Raw genomic sequence first — 18,915 nt, forward strand, 5'->3', positions numbered from 1 at the left:
TTCTTTCCTTTAGAAATTTTCACAGGTATCAATTGATTCAGCAATTGGATTATTGGAGTTATCGTGTCATTAGTTTAGGGTTTCTCTTTTTAACCATAGGTATTCTTTCAGGAGCAGTATGGGCTAATGAGGCATGGGGGGCCTATTGGAATTGGGACCCCAAAGAAACTTGGGCATTTATTACTTGGACTATATTTGCGATTTATTTACATACTCGAAGAAATAAAAATTTGCAAGGTGCAAATTCCGCAATTGTGGCTTCGCTAGGATTTCTTATAATTTGGATCTGCTATTTTGGGGTCAATCTATTAGGAATAGGGTTACATAGTTATGGTTCATTCACATTAACCTCTAATTGAAGAAAGGATCTGACGAATCCAATACATAGGAAGAATGTATAGAACGAAACTTTGTCTCCGTTTTTGAGAACTATTTGAATTGCTACTTGATTCAAATAGTTCTCAAAAACGTTAAAGGTATCCGATTACAATTCCAATTCACTTCGTTTTTTTACTTCAAAAAAGAAAAACTTTTTTTTTATTCTACAACGTTTAAAAATACCAGTATTTTTTCTTTTTATTTTCTGTCTTATTGATGAAAACTATCTTTAATCTAAAAAACTAGAATTTATAAAAAAATTAGATAAAATAGCCTCGACCTTGTCAACTGATACTGAGAGAACAAAATCTGGATAAATACCAATACCTATTACAGGTAGAAAGATAGAGATCGCAACAAAGAGTTCTCGTGGCCCGGAATCAAAAAAATAAGAGTTTAGAGCATTGAATAGCTTGTATCCATAGAACATCTGGCGTGACATAGATAATGAATAAATAGGAGTTAATATCATTCCAATTGCCATTACTAAAGTAATTAGTATTTTTGCCATTAAAAGATATTTTTGGCTAGTAAGTATTCCAAAAAACACTATCAATTCCGCAACAAAACCACTCATTCCCGGCAATGCAAGAGAGGCCATCGAGAAGCTACTGAACATCGTAAAGATTTTGGGCATTGGAATAGCTATTCCTCCCATTTCATCAAGATAAACAAGACGTATTCTATCGTAACTCGTTCCTGCCAAGAAAAAAAGCGCAGCACCAATAAATCCATGAGAAATTATTTGTAAAACAGCTCCGTTGAGTCCTGTATTACTTATGGAAGCAATTCCTATAATTGGAAAACCCATATGAGATACAGAGGAATAGGCTATTCTCTTTTTTAAGTTACGTTGACCGAGAGATGTTGAAGCTGCATAAATTATTTGCATTGTGCCTACTATCATCAACCAGGGAGAAAATATAGAATGAGCATGGGGTAATAATTCCATATTGATCCGAATCAACCCACACCCCCCCCTTTTTTATAAAATTCCCCCCGAGGCACCCATTTTGGTTTTGGGGGCCCCCCCCCGGCCCCCCCCCCCCCCCTTTTTTTCCGGGGGGGTGGGGGGGGGCGCCGCAAAAAAAAAAGGGGGGGGGGGGGGGGGGGCGCGGGGGGAAAATATTTTTTTTTTTCGGGGGGGGGGGGGGGGGGGGGCCCCTCCCTTTTTTTTTGGTTGGGGGTTAGCTTCAGGAATGAGAATTGCTCAAAATCAACAATTGCAGCCAGGACGAAATCATAACAAACTGGGGTCAGATCATGGAGACTATACCTAATTCAAAGCTTAGATGGCCGGAGACTATACCTAATTCAAAGCTTAGATGGCCCTTAGAAGCAATTGAAGATCTACTGGTTCTTGCATCTAAAATATAGGTAGTTCCGATTATTACCAATGAGGACCATGGAATCTTAAAGTCGGCAATTTTGCTCGCTTGTACAGCACTAGACGAGAATACCCCATGGGACTGGAAGAATGTAATGTGTAATGTACCAACCTAGATGTATTATGTTGTTTTGTATCAACAAAAAAAAAAATAAATAAATAAAATAAAAGGGAGTTCTTGTTGCACATGCGCATAGACGACGGTCTAGATTTAATCCCTGCTTCAAAATTAAAATACCACCGTTCCCTGTTCGGAGCAGTTCCCCAACCAAAATCCAACATGGTATCGTTCGCCAAGTTCGTTCCTCCGCTCGCCTCTGTCATCGGTCGGTGACTGTTGTCCGTTGTTTGCTGTTCTGGCTTTTATGATTTGTCTACTTGTCGTTCTTGGATCCATACACGGCATCTGTTCTTGGATCGATTCTTTCTTTCTTGATCGGTGATTGTGGTTGTGATGTTGAATATCTTTTTCGTTTGAGTTTGTGCTAGTCTGGTGCTTCGCCAATTGCTCTGGAATCGTTTTCGCTTGCTCTGTGCTCTTCTGGATTGAACAGGTAAAGAAAAAGGAAAAAAAAGAAGAAGCACTCATTGGATGTGGATTGATTGTGAAATGCTTAAAGCATCTATTGAGGTTTTCTACAGGTGAAATTCTTGGTAACAATGGAATGATTTCTTCTCTAAATAAATAAAGATTTTAATACTAGGCATAGCAGTTCTTCTGCAATTCTAACAATGATCAGAGCAACTGTCCATGGTGCTTATCATTCCCTCAAAGTAACAGGTGCTGAAGTTTTCCCGTTATCCTTTACCCAACCAGCATCTTGTTCCAACTACACCCGCCTTCTCCGTTGCTGTAAAGATTTGAAGCCTCTACTTCAGATTCATGCACAATTATTAGTCTTAGGAATCATACCTGACGATTCCGCAGATGTTCAACTTGTAAATTTGTATTCTTTATTCCATAAACCGGACTCTGCTCGCTCGGTCTTCGATTCTGCATCAAAACATAATCATGTTCTATGGAACTCCATGATCAGAGGCTATACCAAAAACAATCAAAACAGGGAAGCTCTCAAACTGTACCACAAGAAGTCAAAGAGCGGGGTGGAACCTGATAAATACACCTTCACCTTTGTCTTAAAAGCTTGTACTAGAGAGTCAGACTTGGAAGAAGGTATTCGGATTCACCGAGAAATCTCTAGGAAGGGGCTAGACTCTGACGTATACGTCGGAACTGCTCTCGTTGATTTCTATTGCAAAATGGGTAAGATAAGAATTGCGCAAGAGTTGTTTGACCAAATGCCTCGATTGGATGTTGTTGCTTGGAACGCAATGATTGCAGGCTTTGCACAGAGCTCTAATCCTCAAGACGCCTTGGACTTTATCCGGGGCATGCAATTGGTAGGAGTAGAGCCCAACTCTGTGAGCTTATTAAACTTGTTTCCTGCAATTTCTCAATTATCAGCTGTTCGATTGTGTAGGTCTGTTCATGCTTTTGTGGTTAGGAGGATTTTTCCTACTGCTGTTGCCAATGGGTTGATTGACACGTACTCGAAATGTGGTGTTACAACTGTTGCTCGACGGGTTTTTGACCATTTGCCAGACCATGATGATGTTTCATGGGGAACAATAATGGCTGGATATGTTCATAATGGCTGTTTTATAGAGGCCTTTGAATTATTTGATTACTTGAAAGAAAAAAATCTGAAGCTGAATCATGTATCGGCAGTAAGTGCACTTTTGGCTGCAACTGAGATGAGAAATTTAGAGAAAGGAAAGGAGATCCATGATTATGCAACTAGAGAAAATATTGATTCAGATGTTTTGGTTGCTACTCCCCTAGTTACAATGTATGCAAAGTGTGGAGAATTAGAGAAGGCAAAAGAGTTATTTGAAGGCATCACAGAAAAGGATATAGTTGCTTGGTCAGCAATGATTGCTTCTTTCGTACAGAATGGGTTTCCCCGTGAAGCATTGTCCCTTTTCCGAGAAATGCACAAAGGAAATTGTAGACCAAATAGGGTTACCATAGTGAGTATCCTTCCAGCCTGTGGAGATCTATCAGCTGTGAAGTTAGGAAAAAGTATACATTGTTACATTTTAAAAGTTAATGCTGATTTGGATGTTTCAACAGGAACAGCCCTAGTGGCTATGTATGCCAAGTGTGGATTCTTTACTCTGGCTCATGTTGTTTTTGATCAAATAGTGTATAAAGATGTTGTAGCATGGAATGCTTTGATAAATGGGTACGCGCAGGTTGGTGATGCATATCATGCCATGGACATGTTCCATCAGTTGCTCTTGGCAGGGCATTACCCAGACTCAGGAACTATTGTAGGGGTTCTACCAGCTTGTGTCCTATTGAATGCCCTTGATCAAGGTGCATGTGTCCATGGGAAAATTATTAAGAGTGGGTTTGAGTCAGATAGTCATGTAAAGAATGCCCTAATAGACATGTACGCGAAGTGTGGAAACCTTTCCTCAGCTGAATTCCTGTTCAATGAAACTGAATTTATCAAGGATGAGATTTCATGGAATACATTAATTTCTGGGTACATGCAGAATGGGTGTGCCAGGGAAGCATTATCCACTTTCCACTGGATGAAATTGGAGAATCGTCCTAATTTAGTAACTGTTGTGAGTGTCCTTCCAGCAGCTGCATATCTAGCAGCCCTGAGGGAAGGCATGGCTATTCATGCCTGTGTTATCAAACTTGGATTTGAGTATAGTGTACTTGCTGGAAATAGTCTCATTGATATGTATGCCAAATGTGGGCAGCTTGATTGTGCACAGGATCTTTTTAGTTGGATGCCCAATAAAGACAGAGTGTCATGGAATGCAATGCTTGCTGGTTATGCTATACATGGATATGGGAGAAATGCTGTTGAACTTTTCTCTCAAATGATTGAGAATACTGTTGATGTTGATTCAGTTACATTTCTTAGTGTCTTGTCTGCTTGCAGACATGGAGGTTTAATAGATGAGGGGAGGAAGATTTTCAACTCCATGAACTCTGAATATCACCATGAACCAAAAGTCGAACACTATGCTTGTATGGTGGACTTGTTAGGCCGTGCAGGACTGTTGGAGGATGCTTGGGGTTTGGTCCAGAAAATGCCAATGGCACCAGATGCTGGTGTTTGGGGGGCCTTGATGGGGGCATGCAGAATGCATTCTAATCTGCCACTAGGTGAGGTAGTGTTGGATCACCTTGTTGGACTAGAGCCTCCAAATCCAGCTCATTATGTCGTCCTCTCAAACATTTATGCTCAACATGGTAGATGGAGTGATGTGGGGAAGATGAGAGATAAAATGAATAATAGATGGCTGATGAAAATTCCTGGATGCAGTTGGGTTGAGATCAAGGACAAAGTTCATGCATTTAGAACAGGTGACCAGACTCACCCCCAATTGGGGAGTATGAGTAGGATTTGGGATGGTTTACTTGAGAAGATGGAGAAGATGGGATACCTACCTGACACAAGTTGTGTGCTTCATAATGTGGAGGAAGAGGAGAAACAGTCATTCCTCCATAGTCACAGTGAAAGACTGGCAATAGCCTTTTCTCTTCTAAATACAAAGCCTGGAGTGACTATCAGGATAGTTAAGAATCTTCGGGTATGTGGGGACTGTCACATTACAACAAAGCTTATTTCGAAAATCACAGGCCGCAGAATAATTGTGAGGGATGCCAGTCGTTTTCATCACTTTGAAAATGGAACCTGCTCATGCAATGATTACTGGTGACCCTGGTGAGAATCACAATCTAATTAACTACGAAATGCAACAACAATTGTCTGTCATAACCATGGCCTGTAGTTATGGGTTCAAAGCATTACTTGACTAGGAAGAACATTGCTTATCTTCTGTTTTTATTTCTGAAGAAGTACACAGTTAAATTCAATTTCAGGTTAAGCTTATATATTGCCAAAAAAGCTCAGTACTTTCCTTATTAAGTAGCTATTTAGCAGAGCCATGATCCACAAGGTTTATATCCTCTGATTTCTTGCATTTATAGGGCAATGATTGGAGCTCTCTTTCATAGAAGCATGAGAATCTCCTTTCGTGGAGTGATTGGCGCATTGGTCAAGTTCCCACTTGCTGAATGCTTGGACATGGGTTCTTGTCCTGGAAATAGCTTCTTTGGTAACAGGAGTACTTATGGCTGAGTACGTTTGATCCTCCTCAGACCCTGCTTAACATGGAAGTCTTGTACACTGGTATGGCCTTTGTGAGATTCTTCATTCTTCATTTTTTTAGAAGTTTTTTCTGCATGAATCATTACTGATAACCGGTGTATGTTTGATATTTTTTGTCACTGATTCCAGAGCTCTTCTTTATGTGATCAATTGGCTTAAATCTATGCAACCAAGTTGTTGTCTCCACTACTTTGATTCACTTGTGCAAATCCTGTGCTTGAAAGTATCTCAGGAATTTTTTTTTTGCAATTGGTACTGGTGAAAAATAACCAAGGTTCCCTGTATTTCAACGTAGAACTGTTGGTAAAACAAATGTTGCTGTAAAATTAGAATTTCATTGTTTGTTCTATAATTTTTGAAACTAGTTTCTGGAACAACTTTGGTAAGTTTTACCCCAATTCTTTCCATAAAATATTCACAAGAAAATTTTGCACTTTGCTAGATATGAGTCTTTGAAAATGAAAAGAGCAGAGGCTTCTTGATTCAAATCTTGAAAAATAACTTTCACTTTCCACTGCGGATATCATGCAACTTGGTGTGAGCTTTCTCTTGACTTTGAAGCAGGAACAGCATTTGTGCATTGGAGTTTGAATTTTCTTAATCTCCATTACAAGCTTGTGTTACTCTTGACCAGTTAGGTGGGAATGTGATCTTCTGCAGTATTGGCTTTTTGGCTCACTGATGTCCACCCTTGCCACCACAAGGTTAGTTGGACAACTTGCAATGTCTGCTGACATTGGTCAACATTATTATTACATCTTATGCAATGTGAACAGCTAAGGAAAATATCTCTAGTTGAGATGCTGGAGAAAATATCTAAAGAGACTATATTTTACTGATACCGACTTTTGGGATTATACTTGTGCCATTAGTTAGATATTAGTTTCTGTGTTTGCTTCTGTTTTCTTGTATATATATTTTTTTCTGTCTGTTGTTTCTGTAGATTACTCTTCTGCATTTCACCTTAAAACTTGAGCCTTGAATAACTTAATCCTGTTTCTCAGATACCTTTAGTCCTATCTATTAATGGGTTGGAGTAACATGTCATATATTCTGATGTTCATTCTATCAAATAGTGTTTCTTGTGTTACCTTCCATCTCCTGGAATGTGTAAATTTATGTAGCTTTAAAACGTATTTATTAACATGTCTTTAATATCATTACTTGTCAATCTTTTGCCTTATGCTGAACTTCAGCAATGGTTATTGTGAGAGTGGGATCCTGTTGTTGGCTTTGTATATGTAAGCTATGTGATACTTTATGTTGTTTTCTGTCTGTGCAATTCTGTACGTTGTGGAATCTTTGATGTTCTGCAGTGTCATAACTTCAAATCATAGTTTTCAGGTTTTCAATGAGTTCCGTGCAACTTGTTGAGTTTTGCAGTATGAACAACAGAATATATCCTCAAGACCTGCCGATGGGTTCCATCATTTAAATCTTGTACTTAATTTGCCTCGGAGTTACTAGCCAAGACTAGTTGTGAAATAATAATGTAGGCCATGATATTAAATCATATGAATCTGGTGGTTTCTGTTATGGTTGCTTTTAAGTTATCTTTTCTTGGTTTTTGAAATGCTGCATGGTAGCTGTGTTCCTATGAATCACTGGTTTATTCTTGACATGTTTACTGATGATACACCTTTTTTCCTTTCAGATAGATTTTCTGTCATAATATCTGGGTAATATTCTGAACATTACGTGATCAGTCTCCTTCTTTTTCTTGGTCTGCAACTGTATATAGATTGAAAGAGTTGAACTGAGCTTCTAGGTTCCTAGTGGCTCTGCATAATTGTCCTTCACTCTGGAGTATAAAGCCACAGTATTTCTGCCACCTTTTTTCTCTGTCATACCTAACTGATTTGTTACCCTTTTTAGAAGAATATTTCCTGCCATTATTCTTCATATTTTTACTTTATTTTTGTCACATCCCGCCCTAAATCCACCCAGGGGGTGCCCTATCTGGGTTACTCAGGAGTGATCCATAGCCCAACAGATCCAGTTTAGGAACGATCATATCCACTTAGCACAATAATATAATCAAAAGCAAGAACAAATTATGGTATTCAAGTAATCTAATAATAAAAGTTAAGAAATGATCACAGAAGGATCATAAAGAACATCAGAGTGCGGAATAACAAGTACCAAATCAAAAAACAATTATAGAGTATAGCGGAAATATACTCTGCAAACGTGTGCGGAAGGTAGATCGAAATAAGGTAAAGGTTACAACCAGATCTCCAAAGAAGGGAAATAAAAAGGTAAGCAACTAAGTTACAGTTTCTTCTAACTTATACAATGTCTCCTCAATAACATAATCATAAGAAACTAAGCCAGGCCGGATCTACTCCTGACAAATATGAGCCTTAAACTGATAGCCTTCACCGATGTAGTCACCGTAGCCAAAGTGGTATAAGTCACCAACTTAGTCTTCAAAGTGTTGACCGTCACAGTCAACAGTAGTAGTACCTGCAGAAAGTCTAACAAAATATGTTGCAAAAAGGAGTGAGTTCAAAAGAACTCAGCAAGGAAAGTTATTCCATAATAACATAAATCATATGATGCACAGCATAGCATGATGCAATATGATATGAGACAATGATGATATATGATTCTAACCCTAAGTATGCTAGTCTCTAAGGTAGACATGCTTTAAGTCGTAGCACCATACTTCTTTAGGTAGTCTCAGTCACTCATCACCGGGGGGAATTGGGTCCTGCATCCCTCTCGGACAAATCCATGGTTGGGGGTTTCGGTCACCACTCTCTCACATCACCATTTGGTCTAAGTATTGGCGCATGTTAAGGTAAAGCCTAGCCCAATGCAAGTCATCTACTTAGTCATATCATGTCAGTTTCAGATACGTCCATTCCTCCACTCTCGGGATCCTTTCCGGTATCATTTACACTAGAGTCACGGATATTACCCACCGGAGTCATCAACCCTATTGGTCATCCACAAATAGTAGACGGGAAGCTCTCACGTCCCCTCACGGATCATTTCACCGGTCTTGAGCGCCCGTGAGCCCAAGTCTAGCCATTTGCAACCCTACCAATAAATGGCCCCTTTCGGGTATCCGCAATGCGATTTATGTCCTCTCACGGGATGGTTACCGGTCTTGAGCGCCCACAAATCCACACTACTACCACGAGTCGTTCGGTCTCAATGCCCTTCCGATTTGGGTCTGATACAACAAGAACATCTTAGTCATACATCTAGACAAGTCCTATGTATGTCATCCAATGATCCAAGAAAGCGTCGATGGGCATCTTCGGAGAACATCCCGTACTATTCCCTCCGATGTCCAAGGACAGAAGTACCAGTAGGGCACTCCCCAATCCCAAATCATACCTAAGCAATCACATGATTATTTCCATCCATTACATATCAACAATACATTATCATATTGAAAAGATGTCATAACATCTCATAATACAGTGTATAAATAAATGACAAGAATAAGTAAACATGATAAACCAAGTAATTAAGCATGGTGCCACTGTCATAAGGTAACTACAGTAGTCATATGATGTCTAAAATTAATTAATAAGTTAAGTCTAGTAAGTTACCAACAACAGTGTAAAAGTCATACAGTCTATGTTATATGGCAATAACTGTCCTTACCTCAAATTGTGAAGAAGATGATCCGAAGTCACAAGAGAATGGTCCAATTATAGTTTTAAAGCCCTAAACAAACATACATGAAGGGTTAGAGAAGAAATCAAAACAATCGGAGATCGAATGGATCAAAACTGGGCAAAAGTTTCTGACAGCAACCCTGTTGGTTGATACATTGGGTCGATGGTATCGACCAACAGGTATCGACCCAAAGAGTCTCGGATAGCAAGTTGGATTTTTGGGTTTTGGCTCAAAATTGGTCTTTCGGGTCTCGGATCGATACGAAACTTGGGGAACAGTTCAAACACAATATAGATACACTAATTATCAAAGAATTAACATAATCCAATGGTCAATTTAGAAATCCCCAAATTGGCATATCAAGTTCAAGAGTTGGAAATCATGGCATTGGTTATTACTTAATGCAAATTGGGGGAAAACATAGTGAATTAGGTAGGGAATAGATTAGGAGCATTATTGTAATCATAGGCAAGGTAGAAATTAGGCTAATCATAGGCTACCTTTCAGTTTTGGTTAATAAAGCAAGTTGGTGAGCAACAAATCATGGAAACGCATAGTTAATGATCAAGAGGTAAGTAAATCATAGCAAGATTGGGGAAAACATTAAAGTATTAGGTAAAGAAGACTCATGGCAAGGTGTTTGAAAGGTTGCAGCACCTTGGCCATGGTCCTAACAGCAAGAATAAGGTGAGGTAGAAGTAGATTAGAGAGAGAGTGAGAGATCACATACCTTGTAGAAGAGATTAGAGAAGAGACACAAAGGATTCTTGAAGAAGATCAACATCCAAGCCAAGGAGGAGGCTTAGAGGAGCTTTCCCACGTTCTTAGATGTTGAAATGAGTGAAATAATGTTTTAGGTTCGAGGTTTCACTTAAAAGGAGGAAGGAATATCCAAAAAGCACCTTTTTTATTCGAATCTAGGCTTGTTGGTCGATACCTTGGGTTGATGGTATCGACCAACAGTATCGACCCAAAGTAGTTTCAACAGAATTCTCAGGAATGGTTCAGCAACTTCAGATGTGAATTCGGAGGGCTATACAAGGTCAAATTGAGTGAGGTTTTCTCCTACAAGTCAATCAAGAAGTCTAGTTTCCAGAAATACCTTTGGATCAAGCATGAGAGTTCATTAGGTCCACCAACTAAGCTCACCTTCTTCGATGCGCAAGCAGGATTTGCCAGACATAGTTCAGCAACTTCGTTCAGGGGTTTGGAGGGCTATATGGGGTCAAATTGAGTGGGGGTTTTCTCCTACAAGTCCATCAAGAAGTATAGTTTCGGGAAATATATTCGGATTGAGCACAGGAGTTCATTAGGTATTTCAACTAATTCACCCCTCTTCGGTGCGCAGATTCAAAACTAACACTGACAATGCTCTCAAGTGAGGGGCATCATCGTCAATGTGCAAGGGCTTGGGCTCCGACACCAAATCATCAACCAAAAGGGTCTACAGGTCTCTATTTCCCCCACTTCGGGTCTTCGAACCTACAAACATAACAGATTCCGGGCCGGGTCAAGGTTAGGATAAGGTCGGATATTACAGATCTACCCTAAGGGAAAGGTCTGGCATGACTTCCTAATACTTTCAAAGATAGCAACATTGAAATCAAGGTCTGACTTCAAGGTCTAACATTAAACAAGTCTTTCTTTGTCCCAAAACTAAAGGGGTGACCAGGCTAGGTTTGGGCTGGATTTCACAATTTTACCTTACCAGAATAGAATATTTCCTGCCATTATTCTTCATATTTCTACTTGTTTATTTTACCTAACCAGAACAGGAAATCCTTTAAGCTTCTTTCCATATTTTTTTGATTGTTAGGGTTACAGTCGGATGGGTGTATAAGTAATCATTGAGGCTCGGAAGAACGTAGCTGTCTGTGTGGGGATAAAACTTTATTGTATGCAAGTTTACATACGTAGGGAGTTCATGTTACGTTGGATTCATTCTTGTGTCATCCCTTTCATGCTTTGTGTTGATCGTTCTGGGCAACCCTACCAATTATGAGATTCTTTAACTCTTCTTTGGTCTTTGTAAATCCTTTGAGAGGTGAAACTGTGAAGGTCGATCACTTTGTGGCCCAGCCGAAGTACTACTTGACGCTTTCCATGCATGGTTTTGTAATATCGGACTGGTTTAACCAGATGGGTTTCGTGGTGATGACGCAATGTGAGTAACTCACCAAAGAAAGTATTCATCAGATTTGAAATAATGGGAAACTACACTGTTGAGTCGACCTTGCCCACAGCTGCTAGAATTTGGAGGACACCCATATAACTTCCAGCATTTGTCTTTGGTGTGGCATTCTTCCCCACAATAATCACATTTAAGAAGTGCTTTATCAGGAGCAATGTGATTAGTAGTGCCACAAGGAAAACCCCAATGAGAACGACCTCCACGAGATGGGGTGCCTGAGCCAGACTGCCAGAGTAACGGGATGAATGTTCAAATGTCACAGGATGGAGCATAGCAGTGTTTTGAAAGTTTTGGATTGTACGGTTGCTACTGTGGCATAAGCTTGGTTAAGAGATGGAAAAGCATCAGGACCTGATCCTTAATTTGATTAAACTCAACATTTAGGCTGGCAAGAAAATAGTAGACCCAAAGCCTATCTTCCCATTTTCTGAATGCAATGGCATCTGTATTACAAGTAGCAGCAGAGAAACTCTTGTGAAAATCTATTGCCACATTTTGCACGGAGAGCATTACTGGGACAAGGACATCTCCTTCTGTTTGTTCTCATGAATTTTCTGCCTTAATTCATAGCTTTCTGCATCATTACCAACCTGGGAGTAAGTCTCATTAGTAGTTTTCTAGATCTTACCAGCAGTATCCAGGAGAAGATATCTTCATGCAATTGTAGGATCCATAGAGTTCATGAGATAAAGGCATTACAAGGCTGTTGTCAGTGTCCTATTTAAGCTGAGAAGATCTAGCAGCATTAGGCTTGACAGGTTGCCCTGCATGGTAGAACCAATAGCAAGAGTACACGAATGAGACCATATCAGGTAGCCTCATCTACTTTGATTGAGTTAATAGGGAATAAAGGAAAGTCCCACCGAAAGACTCCTTCATGTCCAGTGGTCCTATGGATGAAGTTGACATGTTGGACATTGTTGGTAATGAGATGGCTTGGGGTACTAGTACAACAATGCCCTTAGGGCAGCACTAAAAAGCCTTACTAGACAATTACATCACAACAATATTGATGTGTCTGCTTGTACTCTTGTTGGCCCTGTGCTGCTTGTGCTCGGGCCACATGATCAGGCAACAATCTCTTGCCAATGTAGATTATAGTTCATAGTTGTTGAGGGATTTCCAGGCAGATTAGTTGACTGCTCACTTATTAGGTGGTAAGACGACACTAAGTCAGACATTCAAGCATGGATTCTGCACGTATTCTGCGCATTGGGTTATAATCCTGACCCTTGGATAATTAACTGTTACATGTCACAATTCTAGATAAGAATTACAGGGAATTGCAAGGGGTGAGAATTGTAGAGGATGTGAACCCGTATGAATTCTACACATTATTTATTTGTTCCTATTCATGTCTACATTTGATAAGAAATCCTGCATGTAGAGACAACCATCCAATCTTTTAATTCAGTTAATTTTCTAGGCCTCACACAACTATCATACACCAACCACACATCTATTATTTTAGTAATTAAACAATATTCTTTTTGGGTTATCTTAGATTGTTCTGAGTCACAATTCTTTCAGTTTGGTTTGTTTCAAATGGACAATTCTAGACCAAACTGAACAGTGTGAAATTTCAACTCAAAGATCAAATTCAAGCCAATTTAGTTTTTTGTTTGATTCAGTTTGTTTTTAAATGGATGATTCTGGTTATGTTTCTAAATCTAATAGACACCCTTATTTCTTAGGTGCTTGATCATCTTCCTATGTACTCTTCTGCACCATAACAGCGTTAAGTTCCCTGCTAAAATAATTTGCTGTTTTGTGCTTCTTGAGTGGTTCAGTTATTCGTTGCATATACTGTATCTCTTTATTCACTTTGGAACTTTCTGATGGGAGAACATTTATATGGTCAGGCAGTGCATCTATGGGAAGGTAACCCATTGTATGAAGTCATTTGGCATTCCTCTTGTAGCAAGGCTCTGTAATGTTGTTTATGGATTAGAAATCCGAAAACTTTTCCTGAAATTGCTGAACCCATTTCTAATATGTAAATGTGCCTTAGATGCTAATGATGAGTTTGAAAACAATTCAAAAGATGAAGTTACTGAGATGGACACATGACAAGCCTTGGTAGTGGTGGAAATACAGCTGATGAAGGTGGAAATGGATCACTTTCTGATACTGAATTCCAGCTCTATCTGACAGATGGGAAGGTTACAGCAAAGGACTCCAAGATAGAAATGAAGAAGCCGGTAATGAACAGGTTTTTGTGCTTGTATCTTGGCCTCATGACAAGATTGAGTTCTATGATACATGCCTGCTCAGTGCATTACCGAGGTCTTTAGATCCAACTTTGTTTTGAGAAAGCCTCAGGAATCCATTTCTCTATATCCATGTCTTGAGGCATTTCTGAGGGAGGAGCCTTTAGGACCAGAAGATACGTGGTGAGTGTGTTGTGTCAACCACAACTTTGTTCAAGTCATCTGAAAGCTTGATTGCTCATGGTCATGGGTGCACCATAGGTAGGGGCATTATGGGAAACGCACTCTACCACTTTCATCTTCTCCAAACTCAGTGACCAAAGGTCAACCCAAAAGGCGCAGGTGGCGAAGATGGGGCGCACCAAGTCCCCTTGACGGAATGCCGACAACATTCGGCTGGGGGCAACCCTCAGCCGGCGTTCCTCCACTCAATTGGAGAAGTTGACACTTGGAACGGCAATAACTCATGGAATTCTGCTGAACTCGTCCTCCACGCCAACCACGCCCCTTTCCCCTTGGATTAGGGAGTTGCCAGATATCGGTCTCAGCGACAAAACAAAAGAACTTCACAAGGTTGTTGACAAGGAATGCCAATATGAATCTCAGTACATACTCCAGAAAATTTCTTTCACACATTATGAAATGTTCCGCTGATGACATAAGTGAGGTCTCCCCTGTTTAAAATTCTGCAACTGTTGGGTTCATGAGAGCTGAATTGTATGAGGGATGGCTACCTCACTTGTTTGTGGGAAATTGACACAAGGGAGACTGCGGGTTACATATGAGATGAATGTGTTGGCTCTGCTTTATGCTCGAATGATGGTTGAAGGGTTCAAAATGAACCTCATTGACGTTGATCTATACCGAGCAACTGGTCTGGTAAAGTTTGTTGCAGCTTTCAGGGGATTTCGAACAGATGTGGGTAGTTATACTATGGGCATAATAAGTGTCACAGGGACTGGGGAACAGTTTGACATTGAAGTTTGTGATTCAGCCAGGGATTATGGCAAATTGATGAAGTTTATTTTTTATTTTGAGCCGGTCCAAAAGCTGCTTGCATTTACAACATTTACATTCTGTTTTGATTCATGTGGAGCTGCCTTCTCGGACATACCAGAGCACATAACTACTTGGGCTCTTGAATGCAACCTGTGTATCCTTAATCAATCTGTGCTGTTCTTGGGAAAGGTGATTGATCGTGGTGGAGGCAACAAGTACCTGGTCAAGAGGGTAATGGTCTCAGCATCTACGTCTGTCTTGAGAAAATTGTTTCCAAGTGTCAAGCAATTTGACACACAGGAGTTACACGAGAGAGTGAAGGGTTGGTTTGAGAAGAACAGCATTAATTGGGCGAATATCATAAGAGACCTGTGAGCACGAGTTGATGGTAGTAGTGTTTCAGGAGACGAAGATTTCTTCTCTGCTTGCATGGGTCGTGGTGAATTTTCCAACGCATGCCTACAGTCTTGGCGACTTGAATTAGCAAAATTCAATATTTGTTATTTAATGTTACGATCCCGGTTCAGGGAAGAGGGGTTATTGTGAGTGAATATTGGGTTGGGATGTGCTCCTGTAGGCCCATCTGTTTGGCTGGGCCTAATAGCCCTTTTTAAAACCCATATGCAATATCTCATGGAATGGACTTGGAGCGGAAGTCTCACGAGCTGGGCTTTCCTCGAGTTCCTTGGGGCCCCTTTTGTTGGTTCAAGTTTTTGGGTCAAAGGCCTGGATCGAATCGAACCCAGGTTGTCCTCATTCGGTCATTCCAAACCGAACCGCCCGGTCCAGTCTCTTCTCCTCCATTCCACCTGCGATGCTGCTTTCTCGATAGAAAATCAAAATCCTAACCGCTGCAACACCTTGAATCACCGCCGCTCCCCTGACGGTCATCAATAATGGATCGCGATCAGAACACTTGGAGGATATTGTTCGTCTCTGCCGCCGCTTACGGTGAGACCACCGTCTACCTCTCCTCACCACGGTACATTCCCTTGGCCAAGGCGGTTTCGCCGGTGTGGTGCGTCGCCCACTGCTCTTCTCCTGTAATCCGGCGTGGCCTCCTCGGTTCAAGACGCCTTGTCAGAACGCCGTCTTTGCACTTTTGGAAATGAATCCCAGCAGTTGCGCGGTTCCTTCTTGGAGAACCTTTGTTGTATTTTCCTGATTCACTACTCCTGATATCGAACCCCTCACAGTGAGGCTTGCGCGAGGAAGGTCTGAATTCCTTATTTCTAATCGGCCAATGATGTTATGACTAGATTGAGGATTCTCAAACGATTTTTCAGCAATTTCCTTGCCCACCTACGATCCGTCCACACCGTCTCTCCATTCATCTCCTCAGGGTACTTTGCACGAGCCACTTCTGCAACACTACTTGAATTTCCAGTGATCTCTTCGTAGACTGGGCCTACATCATGGTTCTCTGCTTCTAATTGCTCCTCCGCCAATGGTTGTGATTCCGTCGCATCAGCTTCTCTTCCACCGTGGTCGCCAAACTGAGTTTCTAGTGCTTCGATAAAATCAAACCAGGTTGTGGTCAGAGCTCTTTGATGCATTTGACGAAGCCACTACAGAGCATCTCATCCATATGAACCTCAGAAATCAAGAAGCGTCGGGTCGTCTGGCTGTGCTGATCCAACAGCTGGGATTGCCACAGACGAAGTAGGGAAAATTCAGGGATTTGGTTGTTGCTCCCTCCATGTAGGATCTGGCAGGTCGGACCAATGTTACCGATCTGAAGATCTGGAAAATGATCTGGAAATTGCTTCAAGAAGAATTGGCAGGAATCAAATAGTGGAAAATTCAAAGAAGAGAATTATGAGAGAGAGAGTCAGAGTTAGGAGCTCAAAATATCATTCTCGTTGCCGTTCATTGCCATACTCTAGTACATTTATATGCTAGGACTCCTATTGTAATGACACTGACCTTGACTAACCAATAGCCAATTTCCCACACTAACATCCCAACCCAACATTCACTCACAATTTGTGAAATCCAACCCAAACCCTAATCCAAAAACCTATTTGTTTGTAGATCCGAAGACTCGAAGTGAAGGTAGAAGGCAATTGGGGCCATTTCAGTGGAAAATATATTGTTTGACCCAAAACCCATGGAGATTGATGATGGAGTTCCCTACTTGGAAACCTTGTCTAATTTGGATAAGAAACCGATCTTGGTGTTAAAGAGCTTGGTTGATGAACTTGAGGCCTAGTTGGACATGTTTTGGAAAGTCCCTCTATAAGTCACTTGTTGAGTTGGGAGAAATTCCATTGAAAATTTTGAGGTTTGGAGTTTGATTTCCTTGATTTTGGGCTTGTTGTCAGCCTGGGTTGATCACCTGGGTCGATCAGGCTGGGCAACTCAGTTGAGCGACCTACAGTGACAGGGGCTAGTGTGTAAATTCCAAAAATTTTAGGATTTTGAAGCTCTATTTAATGGAACTTTGTGGTAATCAGCCCCACATTGTTCTAAAGCCTCTGGAGAACGTGGGAAGCCTCTCTCAATCAAGGTTTAAAGTATTGGTATCGAATATCGTGTCGGTTAGGTAATTTTAAGAGACGTATCATCTTGTGTCGAGTAATGTATCGCTCTGGCTAATGTATTTTAGTGTAATTTAGTGGAGAGATGTATTGTATCAGTTGGGTCAAATATGGCTACGTATCGGCTAGTATCGTATGGTTTCATGGGTTACTTTAAACCTTGCTCTCAAGCATTCATTTTGGAGTTGTGGAAGATCCTCATCGAATCTTTAAAGCTTTTTGGCAATTCTTCTTCTTCAAGGTTGGTATTCACTACTATCCACACTTTATCTTTTATTTCTTTTTGTTCCTTCTATTCTCTTTGATTAGGAGATGATTCTATGTCATTCCCATGACTGATCCTCGTATCCCTGTTGTTCTAGAGTGGATCTCCATATGCTCTATGACTTTGTGAATCTCCACATTATGATTTCGAAGGGAAATCAAGTGTGATCTTCATTATTGACTATCCCTTCTATGTTTTTGATTTTTAAAGCATGCTAGAATCATTTGCATGATTATTTCTATCTAAGATCAACTGTTTTTTTCTTTCTAGAGTGAATTCTCATTCTCTCTAGCCTCTTCGTAGAATTCACGGATTTATTTTGTAGAACCTAACTTTTGATTAATTTAAAATTCTACTCTATTGATCATTGTTGATGCCTAATCTATGCTAGATGTTCGTAGTCTACTATTATAGAGTTTCCCTTAAAATTTTAGAGTGTTTTGAATCTCAAAAGTTGAGTTTCATATCAAAATTTAGGGTTTCTGTCTGTATTGAACACTAGGGTTGATCACCTTGGTCGATCATGTTGAGCGACCTAGCTAAGCTGCCCACAATGTTAGTAGCTGCAGGTGTTAAATTGAGCCCAAACCTAACCTAGACACCCTATCTGTTTTAGGTGAAGAAGGGCTTGTTTAATGTTTAACCTTGAAGTAGGACCTTAAGTACAGTGTTGTTATCCTTGGAAGGTGCTAGGAAGTCAAGTTAGACATCTCCCTTAGTGTAGATCCAAAGACTCAAAATGAAGGAAGAAGTCTTTGTGGGCCATCTTAGTATAAGACATGGTGTTTGACTTGAAACCCATGGATATTGATGATGATGCTTCCTTATTGAAACCTTACTTGATTTGGAGTTGGACTACTCATTTGTGAAGAAGAACTTGGTTGATGGGCCTAAAGCCTAGTTGGACTGGTTTGAAGACATCCCTCCATGCTAGGTAAGTTATTAAATGTGTTGTGAGAAGCCCATCCAAAAATTTTGAAGTTTAGAGCTTGAAATCCCTATTTTTGGGCAAGTTGTCCAGGCAGGGGCAGTTTGGTAAAACTATTTTTTAAAGGGTTTTGAAGCTCTATTATTGGAATTTCGTGGTGATCAGCCCCATTATGTTCCTAA

The 18,915-nt window shown here is 40.4% G+C and overlaps 1 protein-coding gene across 3 annotated transcripts; it reads left to right on the plus strand.

The window, feature by feature from the left end:
- Positions 1 to 2,026: 2,026 nt before the first annotated feature.
- LOC149022640 (Pentatricopeptide repeat (PPR) superfamily protein) lies at positions 2,027 to 18,007 on the plus strand. 3 transcript variants are annotated; one of them, XR_016172449.1, is made up of 3 exons: positions 2,027 to 5,517; positions 5,784 to 6,668; positions 13,654 to 18,007. XR_016172449.1 is itself a non-coding variant. In XM_089150644.1 (2 exons), the coding sequence occupies exon 1, from the start codon at positions 2,498 to 2,500 to the stop codon at positions 5,510 to 5,512; it is 3,015 nt and encodes a 1,004-aa protein (XP_089006770.1). In that variant the 5' UTR covers positions 2,027 to 2,497; the 3' UTR covers positions 5,513 to 5,517; positions 5,784 to 18,007. The 3 variants fall into 3 exon arrangements, 1 of the variants encoding a protein (XP_089006770.1); XR_016172448.1 differs by having other exon boundaries at positions 5,784 to 5,985; positions 6,599 to 18,007; XM_089150644.1 differs by having other exon boundaries at positions 5,784 to 18,007.
- The last annotated feature ends 908 nt before the right edge of the window (positions 18,008 to 18,915 follow it).

Source organism: Hakea prostrata, chromosome 3 (genome assembly GCF_041222555.1).
Source record: "Hakea prostrata isolate BN-2017 chromosome 3, UWA_Hpros_2, whole genome shotgun sequence".
Taxonomy (NCBI): Eukaryota; Viridiplantae; Streptophyta; class Magnoliopsida; order Proteales; family Proteaceae; genus Hakea; species Hakea prostrata.

Coding starts and splice junctions, on each gene's coding strand:
- LOC149022640 (XM_089150644.1), top strand. CDS start 2,498: ATGATCAGAGCAACTGTCCATGGTGCTTATCATTCCCTCAAAGTAACA.